The sequence below is a fragment of the Syngnathoides biaculeatus genome, chromosome 15 (assembly GCF_019802595.1).
Source record: "Syngnathoides biaculeatus isolate LvHL_M chromosome 15, ASM1980259v1, whole genome shotgun sequence".
Lineage (NCBI taxonomy): Eukaryota > Metazoa > Chordata > Actinopteri > Syngnathiformes > Syngnathidae > Syngnathoides > Syngnathoides biaculeatus.
In genome coordinates, this window is record NC_084654.1 from 10,051,684 (window position 1) to 10,069,010 (window position 17,327).

At 42.3% G+C, this 17,327-nt stretch overlaps 1 protein-coding gene across 2 annotated transcripts; it reads left to right on the plus strand.

The window, feature by feature from the left end:
• Positions 1-613: 613 nt before the first annotated feature.
• pabpc4 (poly(A) binding protein, cytoplasmic 4 (inducible form)) lies at positions 614-13,607 on the plus strand. Of its 2 annotated transcripts, none has more exons than XM_061844153.1 (15): positions 614-1,129; positions 7,186-7,379; positions 7,805-7,920; positions 8,771-8,910; positions 9,858-9,952; positions 10,030-10,167; positions 10,266-10,361; positions 10,441-10,710; positions 11,733-11,820; positions 11,926-12,021; positions 12,444-12,574; positions 12,670-12,760; positions 12,841-12,971; positions 13,059-13,177; positions 13,277-13,607. In XM_061844153.1, the coding sequence occupies exons 1-14, from the start codon at positions 937-939 to the stop codon at positions 13,158-13,160; spliced, it is 1,881 nt and encodes a 626-aa protein (XP_061700137.1). In that variant the 5' UTR covers positions 614-936; the 3' UTR covers positions 13,161-13,177; positions 13,277-13,607. The 2 variants fall into 2 exon arrangements, with proteins under 2 accessions (XP_061700137.1, XP_061700136.1); XM_061844152.1 differs by having other exon boundaries at positions 615-1,129; positions 13,272-13,607.
• Positions 13,608-17,327: the final 3,720 nt, after the last annotated feature.

The following is a 17,327-nucleotide window of genomic DNA, read 5'->3' on the forward strand; positions in this document are numbered from 1 at the left end:
GTGTTTGACATTCCATGTGAATGCGGTGCTGAGGGGACAGCAGCCCATTTTGATGTGATACGTTTCTGATGTGTTCTCCGCCTGTCTGTCTGTCTGGTGTCGTGCTGGAGCGCCTCTAACTACCGGAAACTAATTTCTGATCCTGACATACTTGGCAAATTAAAAGATAGTTGTGATTCTAAATCTGTTTCTTCAAATCTTTATTTTCAATCTTTCAATCATTCAATATTTTCATTTTCATTTCAATTATTTACTCCGTGAATTCCCAAATTAAATAAATATTGAACTATTTACATTTAAACGGTTCCCTGACAATTATATTTAATGTATTACTATTTATTTGATGATTTAATGATAGCTTGGCCCTCCATGGAGACACCACGTCACTACTCCATTTGTTTGATCTATTACAGATAGATTATATATTTAATGTTGCGATATATACCGCAGCAGCGGGCCAACCCGCTCGGTGACGTTTCTATGGACGGTTGTGTCTATGGCCGGGATGCCCGTTTCGCTCGACTGCGCTTGCGCCGAGGCCAGTTTCTCCTCCTCCAAGTTTGACCCTGCAGCCATTTCCTCCTGCCTCTGCGCACGCTGTATAAAGTGCCCACGCCGCCCTCATGCACTCTCTTTCCACAGCCACAAAACCACCGTGAGTGTTGAACTCACTGTTATCGAAAAACTTTTAAAAATACATAAAAAATATAAAACTTATAAAACATTCATAAAAAGAAACGAAGTGTTAAAATTAAGAAAAATATAATTTTAAAAAAAATGCAAAATTAAAAAAAAAAACGGTAGACCCCGGTCTTGGAAAAATACTTTGTTTTTCTGGTTGATTTTTTTTTTCAAGCGGTACCTCATCGTGAGTGATATTTTGGATCCGAATCGCTCCTCCGTTTTGAAGGGAACTTGCTTTACTTAGACGTAGATATGAACACGGCGACGGGGAGTTATCCGATGGCTTCTCTCTACGTGGGGGACCTGCACTCCGACATCACGGAGGCGATGTTGTATGAGAAATTCAGCCCAGCCGGACCGGTGCTGTCCATTCGGGTATGCCGAGACATGATCACCCGGCGGTCCTTGGGGTACGCTTATGTCAACTTCTCCCAGCCTGCTGATGGTAAGAAAGCCCGCATTTGCTTTTTGCATCACATGCGTAATGACACTGTAACGCGTGGCTTCAAAGTCAAAGCTTAAATGTACGTTTATCTGGCTGCCACAACCGTGAACAGCTCTAAAACATAAAAAGCCATTTTTTTATGACCATATCCAAAATAAGCTCGGCCTCATTCATGTGAGTTTTCATGTCAGTTTTGACACACAAAAAATGATTGACTGCTGCTTTCATCACTGATACCGAGCCACCACATTGCTTGTCTGTAGATAGATAGATAGATAGATAGATAGATAGATAGATAGATAGATAGATAGATAGATAGATAGATAGATAGATAGATAGATAGATAGATAGATAGATAGATAGATAGATAGATAGATAGATAGATAGATAGATAGATAGATAGATAGATAGATAGATAGATAGATAGATAGATTACATACACTGGGCCTATCCTTAGCATTGTAATAAACATTTCTGACTTCATGCTGCCTAAGAGAGGTGATCAGGTTGACTGAGATTCATTCTCATATATATACAGTTTATACACACAGAAAACACGTTGCATGTATTATTATATTGACTTGAATGTTGGGTGCTTACATTGTGCGTGAGTTGGAGAGTGGACGCAGTTAAGATTCTTTGTATCAGGCTTCATGGGAACACCTGTCCCAACGTATCTGGGCTGCAGTCGGTAACCAAAAGGCAGTAAAAACCTTCGCTCATAACTGGCTCACTTCCAGAGGTTTTGGTGTAGCTGGTCTTAAACTGTAAAATGAGCCTCTGATGAGATGACACCATTTGTTGTCAGGCCTGTGAGTTGGGGGGGGGGGTGAGAGCAATTGGCCAATTCCACGCTGTCCCAGCACGTGTCAGACTAACATATGCTTGTTGCTTTTAAAGGACATCTTTCATTTTACTTGTTGGTAAAGTCTATTGAGTGGTTTTATTTGGTGATTTGTTGGAAGCAACGCTCACAAGATGTGCTATTGCTCATGCCAGACTTCTGACTGAATGCAAGACTGGTCAGAAAAGTTCCAGTTCTCATTCACAAAAGATAGATTTCAAATCCAAACCAGACGTTTTCCTTGTTGCAGTATTTTGTTATCCTCCAGTTTTGTAATCCTCCGATGCCTTCATGCACTCCTGGAAGGATTCTTACAAGATCCTATGCATCTCGGGCATCGTCTCCACCGTCCTGATGTCACCCACATCTTCAAAACGGGTCCCCTTCACACCCAAAAAAAAAAAAATAAATAAAATCATATGGCACTTGGTTAAGCGATTAGGAAGGTTGATCCAGCAAGGCTATTTTCTTACTGGCCAAGAACTACCAGATGCTCAGGACATTGTGAGCAGGCACGTTGTCATGGTGAAGCAGCCACAAATTTTCTTGCCACCAACCGAACAAAGCAATTGGTACTGGATCTCTTTTGTGAACGTGCTGGTATCGCCTGTAGTTTGGTTTGGAAATATTTTTTTTGTTGTGACATCAGTCCTGCAACTTTTGACACACACACATTGTATGTCACTTCCCATCAATGGTGGAGAATTCTCCACTCGCACACCATGCCAGCACATACCTCTTAGGACCCCTCGCTAAATATAGAACATCTCTCCAAGCTGCAAAAAAAACTCCCTGCGCTCTAATAAGTTCTCAGAAATGACAAGACAAAATGTGGGAGAAGTTAATCTGTTTGGTTCATTCAAGGGCAACAGCACAAGAAATATTTTTTTCAAGCCAAGACTAAAGTGTCAAAAGGCATGTTTGACAATTACCACACACCTCTGAGTATACGGTTTGTGAAGTACAATTGCGAGCCAAACTGCTGATGCCAGCAGACGCAAGGCAGCTCTGTTTTGTTTATCAGACACTTTTTTTTCTTTTCTTTCCTTTTTTTTTTTCGCAGGCCAGCCTAGCCTATGTGTGTGTTAATGTGGAGGGACCAAACAAAAGCATGTTAGGCACATGGAGGTTGGAGCCCTGCCCTATGTTAGATGTCAGAAAATGAGTCAAACCTCAGGGAAGTCCAAACAGTACACATTGAGGTCATCTTTAAAAAAAAAAAAGTGCTGGTTGATGCTAACAGATGTCATTTTCACACAGCAGTTACAGGCTGCTGGTGTTATCAGGGCCCGATGTCCTGTGCTACTGTCAGGCCAACAGCATGTGTTGAGGCAGAGAAGAGGCCCATGTGCTCTCAGCTTAAACATTACAACATGCACACGCACACACGTACTCACACACACACGTCCCCGCTATATGTTAGAACACCTGTAGACTGCGGTACTGTAGACTACTATAACTTATATATAGTCTGTCCGTACGGCAGTGGTCAAATGATGTTATAAACATTCATCCATTCATTCATTTTCATTTTCCGTACCATTTATCCTCACTAATGTCATGGGCATGCTGGAGTTTATCTCAGACCACTCTGGGTGAGAGGCGGGATCAACCCTGAACTGGTCACCAGCCAATCGCCGGGCACATACAGTATGACAAACCACCATTCACACTTCAGACCAGGGGTCACCAACGCAGTGCCAGCGGGGAAATGGTAGCCCGCGAGGTATGTTCTAAAACAGTGATTTCCAACCTTTATAGAGCCAAGGCACATAAGTTACAATTGAAAAATCCCACGGCACACCAACAAAAGGAAATGTCTCCAAAAATGGATCAATTAATAACTGTATGTACTTGCTGCCATCTAATAGAAGAGGATTTTTTGGTTCTGTCTGTCATTGTGCCTCACTGGCATAAATAGCTGAATAAAAATACAATATTTCTTGAAATAAATTGTTTTGGGTTTTTTTGAAATTACATAAAATTGGATAACTTCCCACGGCACACCTGAAGAGCGCTCACGGCACACTAATGTACCCCGGCACACTGATGTACCCCGGCACACTGTTTGGGAATCACTGTTCTAAAAATACCATAGGCCACAAATTGTTACTATTATTTGTGCTTTAAATTCTGAATCTGACTTGCTTACGTGAATTAAAATGTTAAAATAACTGTAATGTCATTTACTACAATAAATTAAAACAAAAATATTTTATATACGTGTAATGAACTGAGTCTGAAATTTGCCGCAAACAGGTCATCAGGCCCTTCATACGATCGGTGCTGACGAAGTAGCCCTCAGCCTCAAAAGCGTTGCTGAGCCCTGCTTCAGACAATTTAGAGCCCTCAATCAACCTACCGTGTATGTTTTAGGGATGTCGGAGGAAACTGGATTACCCGTAAAAAACAAAAAACAAAACAACAACAAAAACGCAATATGCATACTCCACACAAGTGAGGCCTGTGTCCTCACAACTGTCAAATAGATGTGGCAACCAGCTGCCCACCATGCCGCCATGTTATAGACATTTTTTTAAAAGGTTTTTTTTCATAGAAGCTTCCTAGTTATCACCAGGACTAATCAAAAATGGTCAGAATATATTTAACAGTTCCTTTAATAATCTGTCCATTCTCCATGCCGCTTATCCTCACAAGGGTCGCAGGAAGGCTGGAGCCTATCCCTGCTAACATTGGGCGAAAGGCAGACTACTACCTGAACTGCTCACCAGTGAGTCGCAGGGCACATCAACAAGTGGGAATCGATCCCACGCTGCCCGCATCAAAGTCAGACGTGTGTACCACTGCACCATCAGTGACCTTCTTAAATAATTTGTATATTCTTTTAAAATAGATGTGAAAGAAGCACTGAGCAGACCCAGATAACAAGCCTGCCAAATTTGAATGAATAAAATGAAAAACCACTCAGTACATAAAAATCAGTTTTAATCAGGAACTCGAATAATAAGTTAGGCCACCTCTCAGCTCTCAGACACTGAGGGCATGTTGCACAGACGCGTCAAAAGGAGTCATACATACTGTGGGTTTGATAACTTGTGCAATGTTAAATCACGTTCGGAGGCTCAACTTCAAAATTGAATGCTTACTGTGGAGTAAAAACATACTGTAAAAATAAGTACGCACTTCAACTTACCCTCATTGTTGGTGGCATAATGCCACAGCCGAACGGGGCACCAACGACAGCGGGTCGGTTGGTGAAAGCCCAGGTGGTTAGACACTTGTCACTGGCCCGTTCACTAAAATCAAGTTCCCACGAAGCGATGTTGTCTCTGGTGAAAGTTTATAAAATTACCCGTTGTCAAATCTGGACTGCAGAGTCAGCTGCTGGGATTGATGTTTAGCTTTTCATCTGCATCTTTAAAAAGTCAATTGATCATTTTGTTGTTTCCTCATTTTTGGGGCGCTTAAAATAACGTCACCAAGCTGTAAACTGAGGCACCCAGTAACGATGCGGTTTTGGGATGTAGCCATCGTTAGCTTGCAAAATCCAAGATGGTCTATGCTCCCTGTTACGGAAGCAAAGCAGAGCTAACTCACAACCAAGCGCGGCCAAAAGACGTAACATCACTTTGTAACTCTCGCATTTATATCATGGGGGACACAACTCATGCTAGAAAGTATACGCTGCTGTGTTTAAACCCCACCCCAACAAATCACGAGAATTCCAACGGTGAAAAAGAAGTTACATCTCAAGAATTCAGCAGTATTGATCGTAATTCCCGGCCTATAAGCCGCAACCTTTTTCACACGCTTTCAACCCTGCGGTTTATGCAGTGATGCGGCTAATTTGTGCATTTTTTCTAACAACTGCAAGGGGGCACTCCAGCGGAAAAGGTAAGCGTGAGACCGGTTGAATATATGTGCCGAGGAAGTGACTTTTACCGGTCCAAGTCTGTTAGCGCTGCGCTAGCGTGTTACTGCCATGTCTCAGGGAATTTTACCGTTCTGTTTTTTTTAACCGGCCCTGTTAGCACAGCGGCGCTAGCCTTAGAGTTAGAGTGGCGGCGCTAGCATTAGCCAAATGGTATTTCCTTTACAAATGTACTCGGTGAGGCTTGCAACCAGGTACGGCCCTTGCGCCGGGAATTACGGTAGTTATGTTTTCAATACTTAAAACTTTTAATGTATTTACAAACACGAAAATCTGCTTATTCTCTTTAACAGTGATTTTAAATATATTTTGTAAATGAAAGCATATATATGATTTTCAAATGAAACTATATTTCTTGAAAGTTTTGAAAATGTGTCTCCTTCACAAGGCTAATAAAAGGGGAGAAAAATAACTAGGTCATTCCATGTCATTTAACAAGTCACAGTTTTTATGTATATGTATGTTAAACTTGAAACATAATCAAGAAAAATGTATATTTCAACTCATAATTTGAAAACCTGATGTGTTTTCAGTCTTTGCTGAAAACGAGTCATCGTGGTGGGTTCAATAAATTATTACAATCACTATAGAAGCTAATAATTGATGGCAAATTAACAAAAATAAGATAGGCTTAATAATTACACAAGAATCACTTTTGTTGAACAGTTAAGAGTGGCGAACAATTCCACAATTCAAGTTTATTTCCATAATTCTTAATCACCAAATACTCTCCAAGGGATTCAGAATCCCACTGTTCACTAAGTTCCACAATTACAAAATTCTTGTAGGTTGTCAAAAAAAAATGTTTGGGGTTGGGTGAGTCAGTCTCAGGGGTTCCGTGGAGGTCAAGACACACACAATCTGTGTGTGTGTGTGTGTTTCCATTCAGTTTGCCACGATCATGATTTGTGACAGTTCTTGACAAGAATGCCTTTACCCTTTTGGCCTTACCAAGTCAGAGAAATTGATTGCGACACTCATACTTGTATGATACAATTTTTGTAAATAATCCCTTCTTAGGGTGCTACACATAAAGGAAGAAAAGGAACAGACTTTGTTGCCAAAAATGATGAGTGGCACAACTTTACATTGATTCTCAGTCAGTATTCATTGAATTATGTTTGTGTGTGAGAGAAATTTGGGATTTATTGTTTTTGTTCTTTGACCACAGTGATTTTCTGCATAAATGGCATGGTTCATTTTGTGCACTGACGTAGTATGGCCAGTTAAAGCTGAACACAAACATTGTAAGAAGTGCAGGAACCAGTGTTTTATGTAAACAAGCGACGTTATCCCATCTGTGTGCCTCCCCCAAACCAGCCGAGCGAGCCTTGGACACCATGAACTTTGACGTGGTGAAAGGGAAGCCCATCAGAATCATGTGGTCCCAAAGAGATCCCTCCCTCAGGAAGTCCGGAGTGGGCAACGTGTTTATCAAGAACCTTGACAAGTCCATTGATAACAAAGCCCTGTATGACACCTTCTCTGCCTTTGGAAACATCCTGTCCTGCAAGGTAGAGTTACTATGTGGAAATGTAAATGGATACTAGTGCAGGTGTAGACACAGTACTGGACTTGGACTCAATTCAAAACAAGAGCTATACAGTATTTACATTTTTGCCATGAATTAATGTTTATTTTAGTGTACTAATACTGTTTTGTGTGGCTAACCATTAAATAAAGCAAGATAAATCATAGAAAGATTTCTCAGTGTGATTCAGTGACACAACCATGATTAAAAATCACTTTTTAATGTGAAATATATTCTGTCAGAGGACTGGATTGGTCAAATTTGATCAGGCACCTTTTTTGCCGCCACTAAGCATTAAACATTAGATTTTCATAAGATGAGATACATGGATTTCATTTGTAAAAGCCAGTCCACACCTGTTATTGACACCATGTACTGTATTTTCTGACTTTCTGATTTTTTTTTTAGGTGGTGTGCGATGAAAACGGCTCCAAGGGCTACGCCTTTGTCCACTTTGAAACCCAGGATGCCGCCGACCGTGCCATTGAGAAAATGAACGGCATGCTTTTGAATGACCGCAAGGTGTGAGTGTCCGATCGTTTTGTTACTTAATTTTCCACATCATGATAACAAATGAATTTAATTTCAGTAGCTCTGCTGCATCAGCCCGATTTGTTCTGTGCTTCATCTGCCAACCTTAACTGTTCTATTGTGCACTTGTGTGTCGAAAGTTGTTGTTTTTTTCAGTTGGTGACTAAATAATATGACTAATAAGCTCATCTTTTGCTTTCGCCAGTGTGAAGATAACTCGCGTATTGATAGATAACCAACTAAAACGCTCATCTTTTCTAGCAAAAAAAGTTTCTCGCAGGCTCATTAGTGCACTCGCTGAGTCGCTGGTCACCCGTCTGAGTGTGTTTGTGTGTATGACGACGCTTGTGTGTTTTAGTGATGGATCGAATGCAGGAATGCAATACTGGATGGCAGAATGGGAGAGGTCATCATAGCCAGGTATATATAAGAACACTTGGTCCTCCTCAGCTTTCCCTTCTACTGTGAGACCCTGTTCCTCCACCTCTCTCCATCCACTTCCTCATCATCATCCTCATTTTGGACCAAGATGGTATTGATTGTTGTCACTGTCGAGCATGCCAACATAGCTTGCCTGCCTTTGGTGATGTTAACAGCAATTTAATGTTTTTTTTTTTTTCATTATTTGCCCCACCAGCGATGATGAAATGTGGCTGTGTTTTGTGAATGGTGAATATTCTCTGGTTGGTATGGTCGATGTGGATCTTCAGCTGGGATATTTAAACAAAAAGACAAAACAAAACAAAAAAAAGGAAGATTATGAAGTGTTGGATCCTGGTGAGATTTTCCCAGGTCAGTCAGGGCTGTTTTAAAAGTGTTTCGTTCCTCTTTCTCCATCTTCAGGTTTGTAGGTCGCTTTAAATCTCGCAAGGAGCGGGAGGCCGAGCTTGGCGCTAAAGCCAAGGAGTTCACAAATGTCTACATCAAGAACTTTGGTGACGATATAGATGATGAGCACCTTAAGGAGCTTTTTGACAAATATGGTAAGCCATCTACATTTTTCAAATTTTACCTCTGTCATTCGGCATAAGCTGTTGTGCGTACTCACACTCACACTCTGAAATGCTTTTATCATCGAGCCTGTTGATCAGCGGCTTTTCACTCTGGAAAAAGACCCAAAATTCATCAGATATCCAGTTTGAGCAGGCATTTTGTGCATATGCAACGTTACAAATGAGGCCACTCGTCGTGACTCTCAATCGCTTTTCCACTGCATCCCAAATTATGTTTGATGGAGTTGAGGTTAGGATTTTTAGGTTCTTCCACATCATCCATCCCTCGATTTTCTTTGCCGCTTATCCTCACGAGGGTCGCGGGGAGTGCTGGAGCCTGTCCCAGCTGTCAACGGGCAGGAGGCGGGGTACAGCCTGAACTGATTGCCAGCCAATCGCAGGGCACATGGAAACAAACAGCTGCACTCACAATCACACCTAGGGGTAATTTACCAGCTGAGTCACCATGCCCCCCTTCCACATCATACTCATCCAAACTTTATCAGTATTAAAGAATCAAAACAAACCCTTGATTAGTCGATTAATTAAGAACCCTGTAAAGTGACAATAAATGTGGCTTCTCAATTTGACACATTATCGGCCACATGGCTCGGTATGCCTTGGGCTGCACTAACAAGCAATCGTCCCAGTCAACAACTAATATGAATGAAGTTCCTTAGTAATGGGGGAGGGGGTGACTCACACCGAGACCCTAATGTGTCACTGGGCCCTCTTTTCACAGCGGACCATAAATCTGAACTCCTAAAAACAGCATAACACTTTATCTCCACAATTTTGTACTACATAGTTCTCAGTCATTACACATTTTCAGGAGTTATTTTCAAACATCTAATGTATTAACTCACTTTAACTGATACCGAGCTGTATGTCTTCGGTCATTCAACCGCTTTGTTACTATTTGCTTTTTAACTCTGCAGGCAAAACACTCAGCGTGAAGGTGATGACAGACCCGACTGGCAAATCCAGAGGCTTTGGATTTGTTAGTTATGAGAAGCATGAGGATGCTAACAAGGTATTTTGGCCTTATGCATTTGCGTAAAATGTATCTGTCATGTGTTTCCTCTGATGACAATCACTTTTAATCCTTAGGCTGTGGAGGACATGAACGGCACAGACCTCAACGGGAAGACTGTGTTTGTGGGACGAGCTCAGAAGAAAATGGAGCGACAGGCGGAGCTCAAGCGCAAGTTTGAGATGCTGAAACAGGAACGAATCAGCCGCTATCAGGTCTGCAGAACTTACTCATACACTAAGCATGATTCAATTGATGTTTCTTATAAGAAGCTGTAATCATTACTTTTATTTATTTATTTTGGGGGAATTAGGGTGTCAATCTTTACATCAAGAATCTAGATGACACCATTGATGATGAAAAACTGCGAAAGGAGTTTTCACCATTTGGGTCCATTACAAGTGCCAAGGTGAGGGATTCCGAAGAGATGATATGCGATTGCTCTGGAGATGTCGGAAAAGTTCACCACACTCCCGCCGCCTTGTCAGGTGATGCTGGAGGAGGGTCGCTCCAAGGGCTTTGGGTTCGTTTGCTTCTCTTCCCCCGAGGAGGCCACCAAAGCCGTTACTGAGATGAACGGACGCATCGTCGGATCCAAACCGCTCTACGTGGCGCTTGCTCAGCGCAAAGAGGAGCGTAAAGCTCACCTCACCAATCAGTACATGCAGCGCATCGCAGGCATGAGGGCCATGCCGGCCAACGCCATCATTAATCAGTTCCAACCCACCAGTGGCTACTTCATGCCAACTGTACCACAGGTAGGAGAATTCAAAATTGCTGCTCAAGTTTGTTGTCACCTACGTAGTAAAATTCATTTTACCATCGCTCACTTTACAAGAGGGGAAAATTAGTGACAGCGATCCTTTTTCAGTGAACCACATTAGAACAAATTCTTTGATTGCGTAGCCTTGGTGGAGATGTGAATCGACACTGAACTGAACTGAACTGAACTGACAACATTTTCAGTGTGATACATTTCGTTGTCTCAAACCACACAATTTAAAATGAATTTTAGCTTAAAGTTAATGTCAGTATTAGAATTTGAACTACCGTAATTCCCGGCCTACAGAGCGCACCTGGTTATAAGCCTCACCGGGTACATTTGGTGCATATATAGGCCGCAGTCGTGTAAAAGCCGCAAGTGCCAGCATTGAAACCGACATTGAAACACGAGATATTTACAAAGAAAGACAGTACACAGAGAGTTTAACGCTAGTGCCACTGCGCTAACGCTAGTACCGCTGCGCGAACAGGGCCTGTTAAAAAAAACAACTGGTAAAAATCACTGGGTAACATGCTAGCGCAGCGCTAACAGGGCCGGCCCGCTAAAAGTCACTTCCTCGGCCCATATATTCCACCGGTCTCACTCTTACCTTTTCCGCTTAAGTCCGGTCATTAGGAAAAATGCACAAATTAGCCGCAGGGTTGAAAGCGTGTGAAAAAAGTCGCGGCTTATACTGTAAAACGGAAATTAGGGTACTTTATATTAAACAGTGAATAGCTTTTTTAGCGGTACGTCTCAATTTCTGTGGCAACTAATTTCACACATTTAATTTAAACAGAGAAGATCCACTTTTCATCACAGCAAACTAACATCGTTAGCAACTCGGCTAAGAGCAAATTGGAGCATAAAAAAGGGAAAAAAAACAAAAAATTCTTAGTGGGGATACTGCAAAGCTGGTGGCCAAAAAGCTTTGGAGGATTAGCGTAAAACAAAGACACATTTTCAGCCTTTTCACAACTCATTGTTGTACATTTTTCAATTTCTTCTACTCACTAGGCTCAGAATAGAACTACTTACTACGCGCCCAATCAGATGGCCCAGATCCGACCAAATCCCCGTTGGCAACAAGGTGGTAGGGGTCAAGGTGGGCACGTAATAACGCACAGCTGAAGTACTTTAAGTGTACTTGAATCAACCTTTTCAGATCGTGGTTGTGCTAATTTTTTTTGCTGGTATTTTTTTCTCCCAGGCGGCTTCCAAGGAATGCCCAGCTCACTGCGTCAACCAGGTCCACGTACCAACCTGAGACACATGTCTCCAAACAGCAACGCGCAGGGCCCGAGAGGTGGGTTCACCATGATCCATACTGACTGAATTACGGAATATAGTATCAGTAAATGTAGACATGCCTGGTTTACTACAAACCCAAATGTTACATTATGTGCACCATCTAACAGATTGTGCATTTTGCTGGTGGGCGTGTAGCACAATATTTACTAAGAATGTGATCTTTTACCAAGCTCTTAATAGCAGGCTCTAAATTACATGTACAATTATTAAAATATGGGGCAGGCTGTTGGTGAAGGGCGTAAAGGTGGTGGAGACAGTCATTTTGCAGTCTCAGTTGGATCAATTAGATCAACTTCCACATCTGTTGGCGTATGCAGTAAAGCTTGCGCCCGTTTTTGTACAGGCACTCCGTGACAACTGAGACTGCATGTCTGCTTATTCATATTGTATATATTTTTTTATTTTTTTGGGGGGCAGGTTCTGGCCAGACCATTGGTCCTCGTCCCTCAATGGGAGTACCAGGCCCCCGGACCGTGCCGCCTTACAAATACGCCACTGGTGTGCGCAACCCTAATGCTCAAGTGGTGCAACCTATTGCCTTACAGCAGGTATGGTCGAAGCAGAAATTATCGTCTCATTAACACTATATGGTTGTTTATGTCGAGTTTTGTAAATATATTCACTTGATCTCGGTCCCCTCCAGACACAGCCAGCTGTGCATGTTCAGGGTCAGGAGCCGCTGACAGCTTCCATGCTGGCTTCTGCACCACCACAGGAGCAGAAGCAGATGCTCGGTAACAATCCGTAGACTCAAAGCATCCCGTGTTCATTATGTTGATTGTTCTCCTTCATGCTGCTTTATTGTTCCAAATAGGAGAACGTCTTTTCCCGCTGATTCAGGCCATGCACGCCAACCTTGCGGGAAAGATCACAGGCATGCTTCTTGAGATCGACAACTCGGAACTGCTACATATGCTGGAATCTCATGAATCTTTGCGTTCCAAAGTGCGTCACTTCCTGTATTACCTCCGTATTGTTTAGTTTTTTGTTTTATCTGGAAGGTTGTACTCTATGATTGTTTTCTTGACACAGGTGGAAGAAGCTGTTGCAGTACTGCAGGCTCACCAGGCAAAGAAAGATGCCACTCAGAAAGTAGGCGGCATGACTAACACCGGTGCTGCTACTACATCCTGAATGTTTGATTTAAAGCGGTATGTTACAACACAGCAACAACAATATATTAACACTGACTGTATATATTGTAAATGATGAAATATAAACAAATCGGGTCTCTGTGTGTTGCAGAGCAGATTGAGCTACAGAGAGAAACACTACACTGAACCCAGACAAGTTAAGAACATTAGTAAAAAAAAAAATCTAGAAAAAAAAAAGTAAAATGTAATTTGAAAACATTTGAATGTTTCAGAGGAAAGTGACAGGTGACTATTTTCTAAATGTGATAAACCAAACACTATGCAGCCATGAAGACCTCAAGAAACTACAAAAAGGAAAATGACCCTTGTCCCTGTCCTTTTTTTTTCTTCCTTGAAAGTATTATATTTGATTTGAAATGGTGGGTTTCCGCATCCCATAATGTTATGGTTTGTGGCATTCTCAATAAAGGGACGAAGTAACATTTCACAGTTTTGGCTTATTTGACGCTGTGCAGTATCTCTTCTGAGTCATATGTTCTTTAACCTTCAACCTCACACACCACAAATACCCATTCATTCATGTAAAACATTACTAGAATGGTTTTAAATTCGTAACATAGTAGGTGGTTATTAGGTGCACAAAAATATATGCATCTCTATCAAATCAAACTGGCTTTGGATCAATTAGCCAGTCAGGTTTACCAATTAGACATTCATTAAATTGGACAAAAAGGAAGCAAATACACCAGTTCATGTCTCGCGAGGAGAGAGGAGAGGAACTGTCTCGTACAATTTACCACTGCACTCTCTGATTATCCTCTCCTCAGCACCACTATTTATATAGTTTTTCGACACCTCTTATTTACATGGACGTTACTTAAAGGAGACGGCAAGCAAAACAGTTGGAAACCAAGTGTACATGTTTGTTCATGTGCGTGTGCATGTGTGGAAGACTGCTGAGTATATGTGTGGTCAGCATTTCTTTAACAGGCAGCAGTTCTAACAGTTCTGATGATTAGATGTTTTTGTTCTTGCTATCTCCTGTTAGGCGGCTGCCACGTTATCTAGAGCAGAGCAAAGCATTTCTTTATTGGAAGCAGATGTATGATAATTATAATCACAATTATTCCTACATTTCCCTCCTGTTTATCCTACATTTGCTACCACGTTATCTAGAGCAGAGCAAAGCATTCTTCATTGCAAGTAGAAACAGTAACTGAATTGGAGCAGAGCAAAGCATTTCTTCATTGCACGCAGAAACAGCTATTGAATTGTAGCAGAGCATAGCATTTCTTCTTTGCAAGCAGAAGCAAAGCATTCTTCATTACAGGCAGGAAAGTAACCGAATTGGAGCAGCGCAAAGCATTTCTTCATTGCAGTCCGAAACAGTTACTTAATTCTTTTTACAATTATTTCTACATTATCCTCCTTTTTATCCTACATTTGCTCAAATCCTCACATCATCTAATAGATCACCGTTTCGGCTTTATTCTACATAATTACACTCGGAGGAAAATATAGCACTAATTACTTGTAATCTTCTGGATCAGAGAACAGGTCTGGAAGAGAAGTCATAACCTCATCATCATGGTCAACAATATCACTGTCATTACCCTGTTGTGCCATTAGTGGAAATATTTCTGCCAATTTTAAATTTGTCGGGGCAATAGCAGTGGTTAAAAGTTGGTTAAGTGATGCCTTTATGCTGGGAATACAACATCCACACAATGCAAGAATAGCTGCAAACAGCTATAGAAACTAGGAGAGAGAACACCAAATTTTTTAGATTTGCCAAACTTTTTTTTCCCCACCGCTCAGACTTGTCCCTGAACATTGAGCAGTTCCCACCCTTCTCGGCCAGGGGCATGTTGACCGCTATGTGGTTCTGGAACATGAGTGAGGTTGTAGCTGGGTTTTTTTCTTATGGCAATAAAGCCTGCTTCCGTATAATTACCTAGTTTCTGTACATTGTAATGTCTGTAGTTGATTCTGTCCACGTTTTTATTCTGAGTTATCCATAACAAGATGGATTCCCATCCTGCAGCAATCTGGTTAGCCAACTTATAGTCATCTGGTATGCCTTGTGGGATGCCAATTGCATCAATGTATGTCGGATCTCCATCTTTCCAAGAGGACCTTCGCCTTCGGAAGAACCCAAGAAGAGGTCCAAAGATGGATGTGGCTAATTGTATATCCTCTGCTTTGGATGGAAACACAGTCACAGATAAGAGCAGTGATACCAGTGCACACGTTCCTGCTGCATTTATCAGTGTGTCATACAACTTTTGACCAGCACACCACCACCACAAATCTCTGCATGGGAGCAGTGTGGCAGTTTGCAGATGGATATCATGACACCATGTTTTGTTGAGACTTCCCACCTTAAAATCTGTCCCTGTAAAGCTAAGACAGGAGAAATTAGTCAATGTAACATTAGTAGAAAATTTCTTTTTATCATTTACTGCCTTAGTTGTTGGATAAACACTTCCATTTCTGACAAGTGGTGTTTGGAGTTGTTTTAGTCATTACCTCCAGGGTACACTGTGTTGGGATTTCTGCTGGAATGACACGCATTAGTGGCCGAGGGCCCATGCATGTGATATAACTATAGTTTACCTTGTTAGCTGCATTCTACATTAATAACAACAATTTTTTTCCCATTTGTAAAAAAAAAAAAAAAATCTAATCTATTTAAATCTTCACCAGCCTTCAGGTATTTTCAGATACTATAAATCTGTACCTGTCATGATCCTGCCGCTCCAGCCCAGGCTGTGCGGGTGCCCGCGCGCTCGCGCTAATTGGGAGGAACACACCTGCACCCCATGCGGGCTGATTATCCCGTGTATATATAGGACCCCGATGACGACTGGTGCTCAGCCAGATTGTTGAGGTTCATGTCCCGTTCCAGCACGCTAGTATCCCTGATCGTCAACCCGTGTGTACCGACCTCCGCCTGTTCTCTGACCGACCCCGTAAGCCTGACTCCCTTGACACTTCTGCCTTCCTTGATCGATCTCCCGTGTACCGACTCCTGCCTGCCCGCTCACCTGCTCTCTTCGCCCGACGTCCCAACTACCGCTGCTGGACCTGACTGCCTGCCCGATCCCCGACCATTTAATAATAAACGCTTTACTCCGAACTACCTTGCATCTGACGAATCCTGCATTTGGGTCCTACCTTCGTTCCGATGGGTCGTGACAGAACCCACCGTATGCTGGAATTTGCTCACCTTTCTCTTTGGGTGACTCAGCTGAGATTACCTTTTACAGTGTGTAAGGTGTATCCACATGTTTCTTTCTGCTATTTTCTCCATGTCATTCAGCTCTTGCTCAGTCTATGCCAGTGTTCGGGTAAAACTGCCTGTACAATAGATGTTAATTCATAAACAGACATAGGATGAATAGACAAATGGCAGTAATAAAGTTATTAAAGCACAGTAACTTGTTACATTTTTTTTCTGATCGTGTAGTGCAGGGGTGTCAAACTCATTTTTCTTGTGGCCCACGTTGTAGTTTGGGTTTCCTTCAGAGGGACATTTTGAGTGAAGGCAGCGTCGGATCGATTCCCGCTCAGTGATGGTGTCGACATCTGCACTGCGATTGGCTGGTGACCAGTTCGGGGTGTAGTCTGCCGCTGCCCGAAGTTAGCTGGGATTGGCTACAGCTCTCTTTCCGAATAAATGCAGAAAGGTTGCGCCAGGAAATGCATCCAGAGTAAAAAAAAATCAAAATGACAGTTACTGCTGCACCACCATGATAATGGCACAAAAATGGTTTTACACATCGATGCTGATAAATTTCCCAATTTGTTTCCAGTCCTATCAAATTGAGGCATGTGAAATTTCCTAGTGACACGCCATTAGAAAACAATGGTCGTGGTGTACCTGAAGATTCCCTCTTACGCATGGAGCAAGAACATGTAAGTGTCACGGACGAGACTCGGGGGTGGACCCAAATGCACGACTCAGATGAGAGGTAAGCAGTGCGGAATAAGCCTTTATTCGTTCCAATGTCGGTTACCAGGGAGTCAGTCCAAACAAGCAGCAAGATCAGTAACGGCAGGCTTACGGGGTAGGTCGGGAGACAGGCGTTGGTCGGTACACGGGAGGTAGACGTCAGGAGTATGGTAGTGCGGGAACGAGGCATGAGAGGCAACGATCTAGCAGAGTCTCTGTCGTCCCCCAGGACCTATATGTACTGGGTCTAAT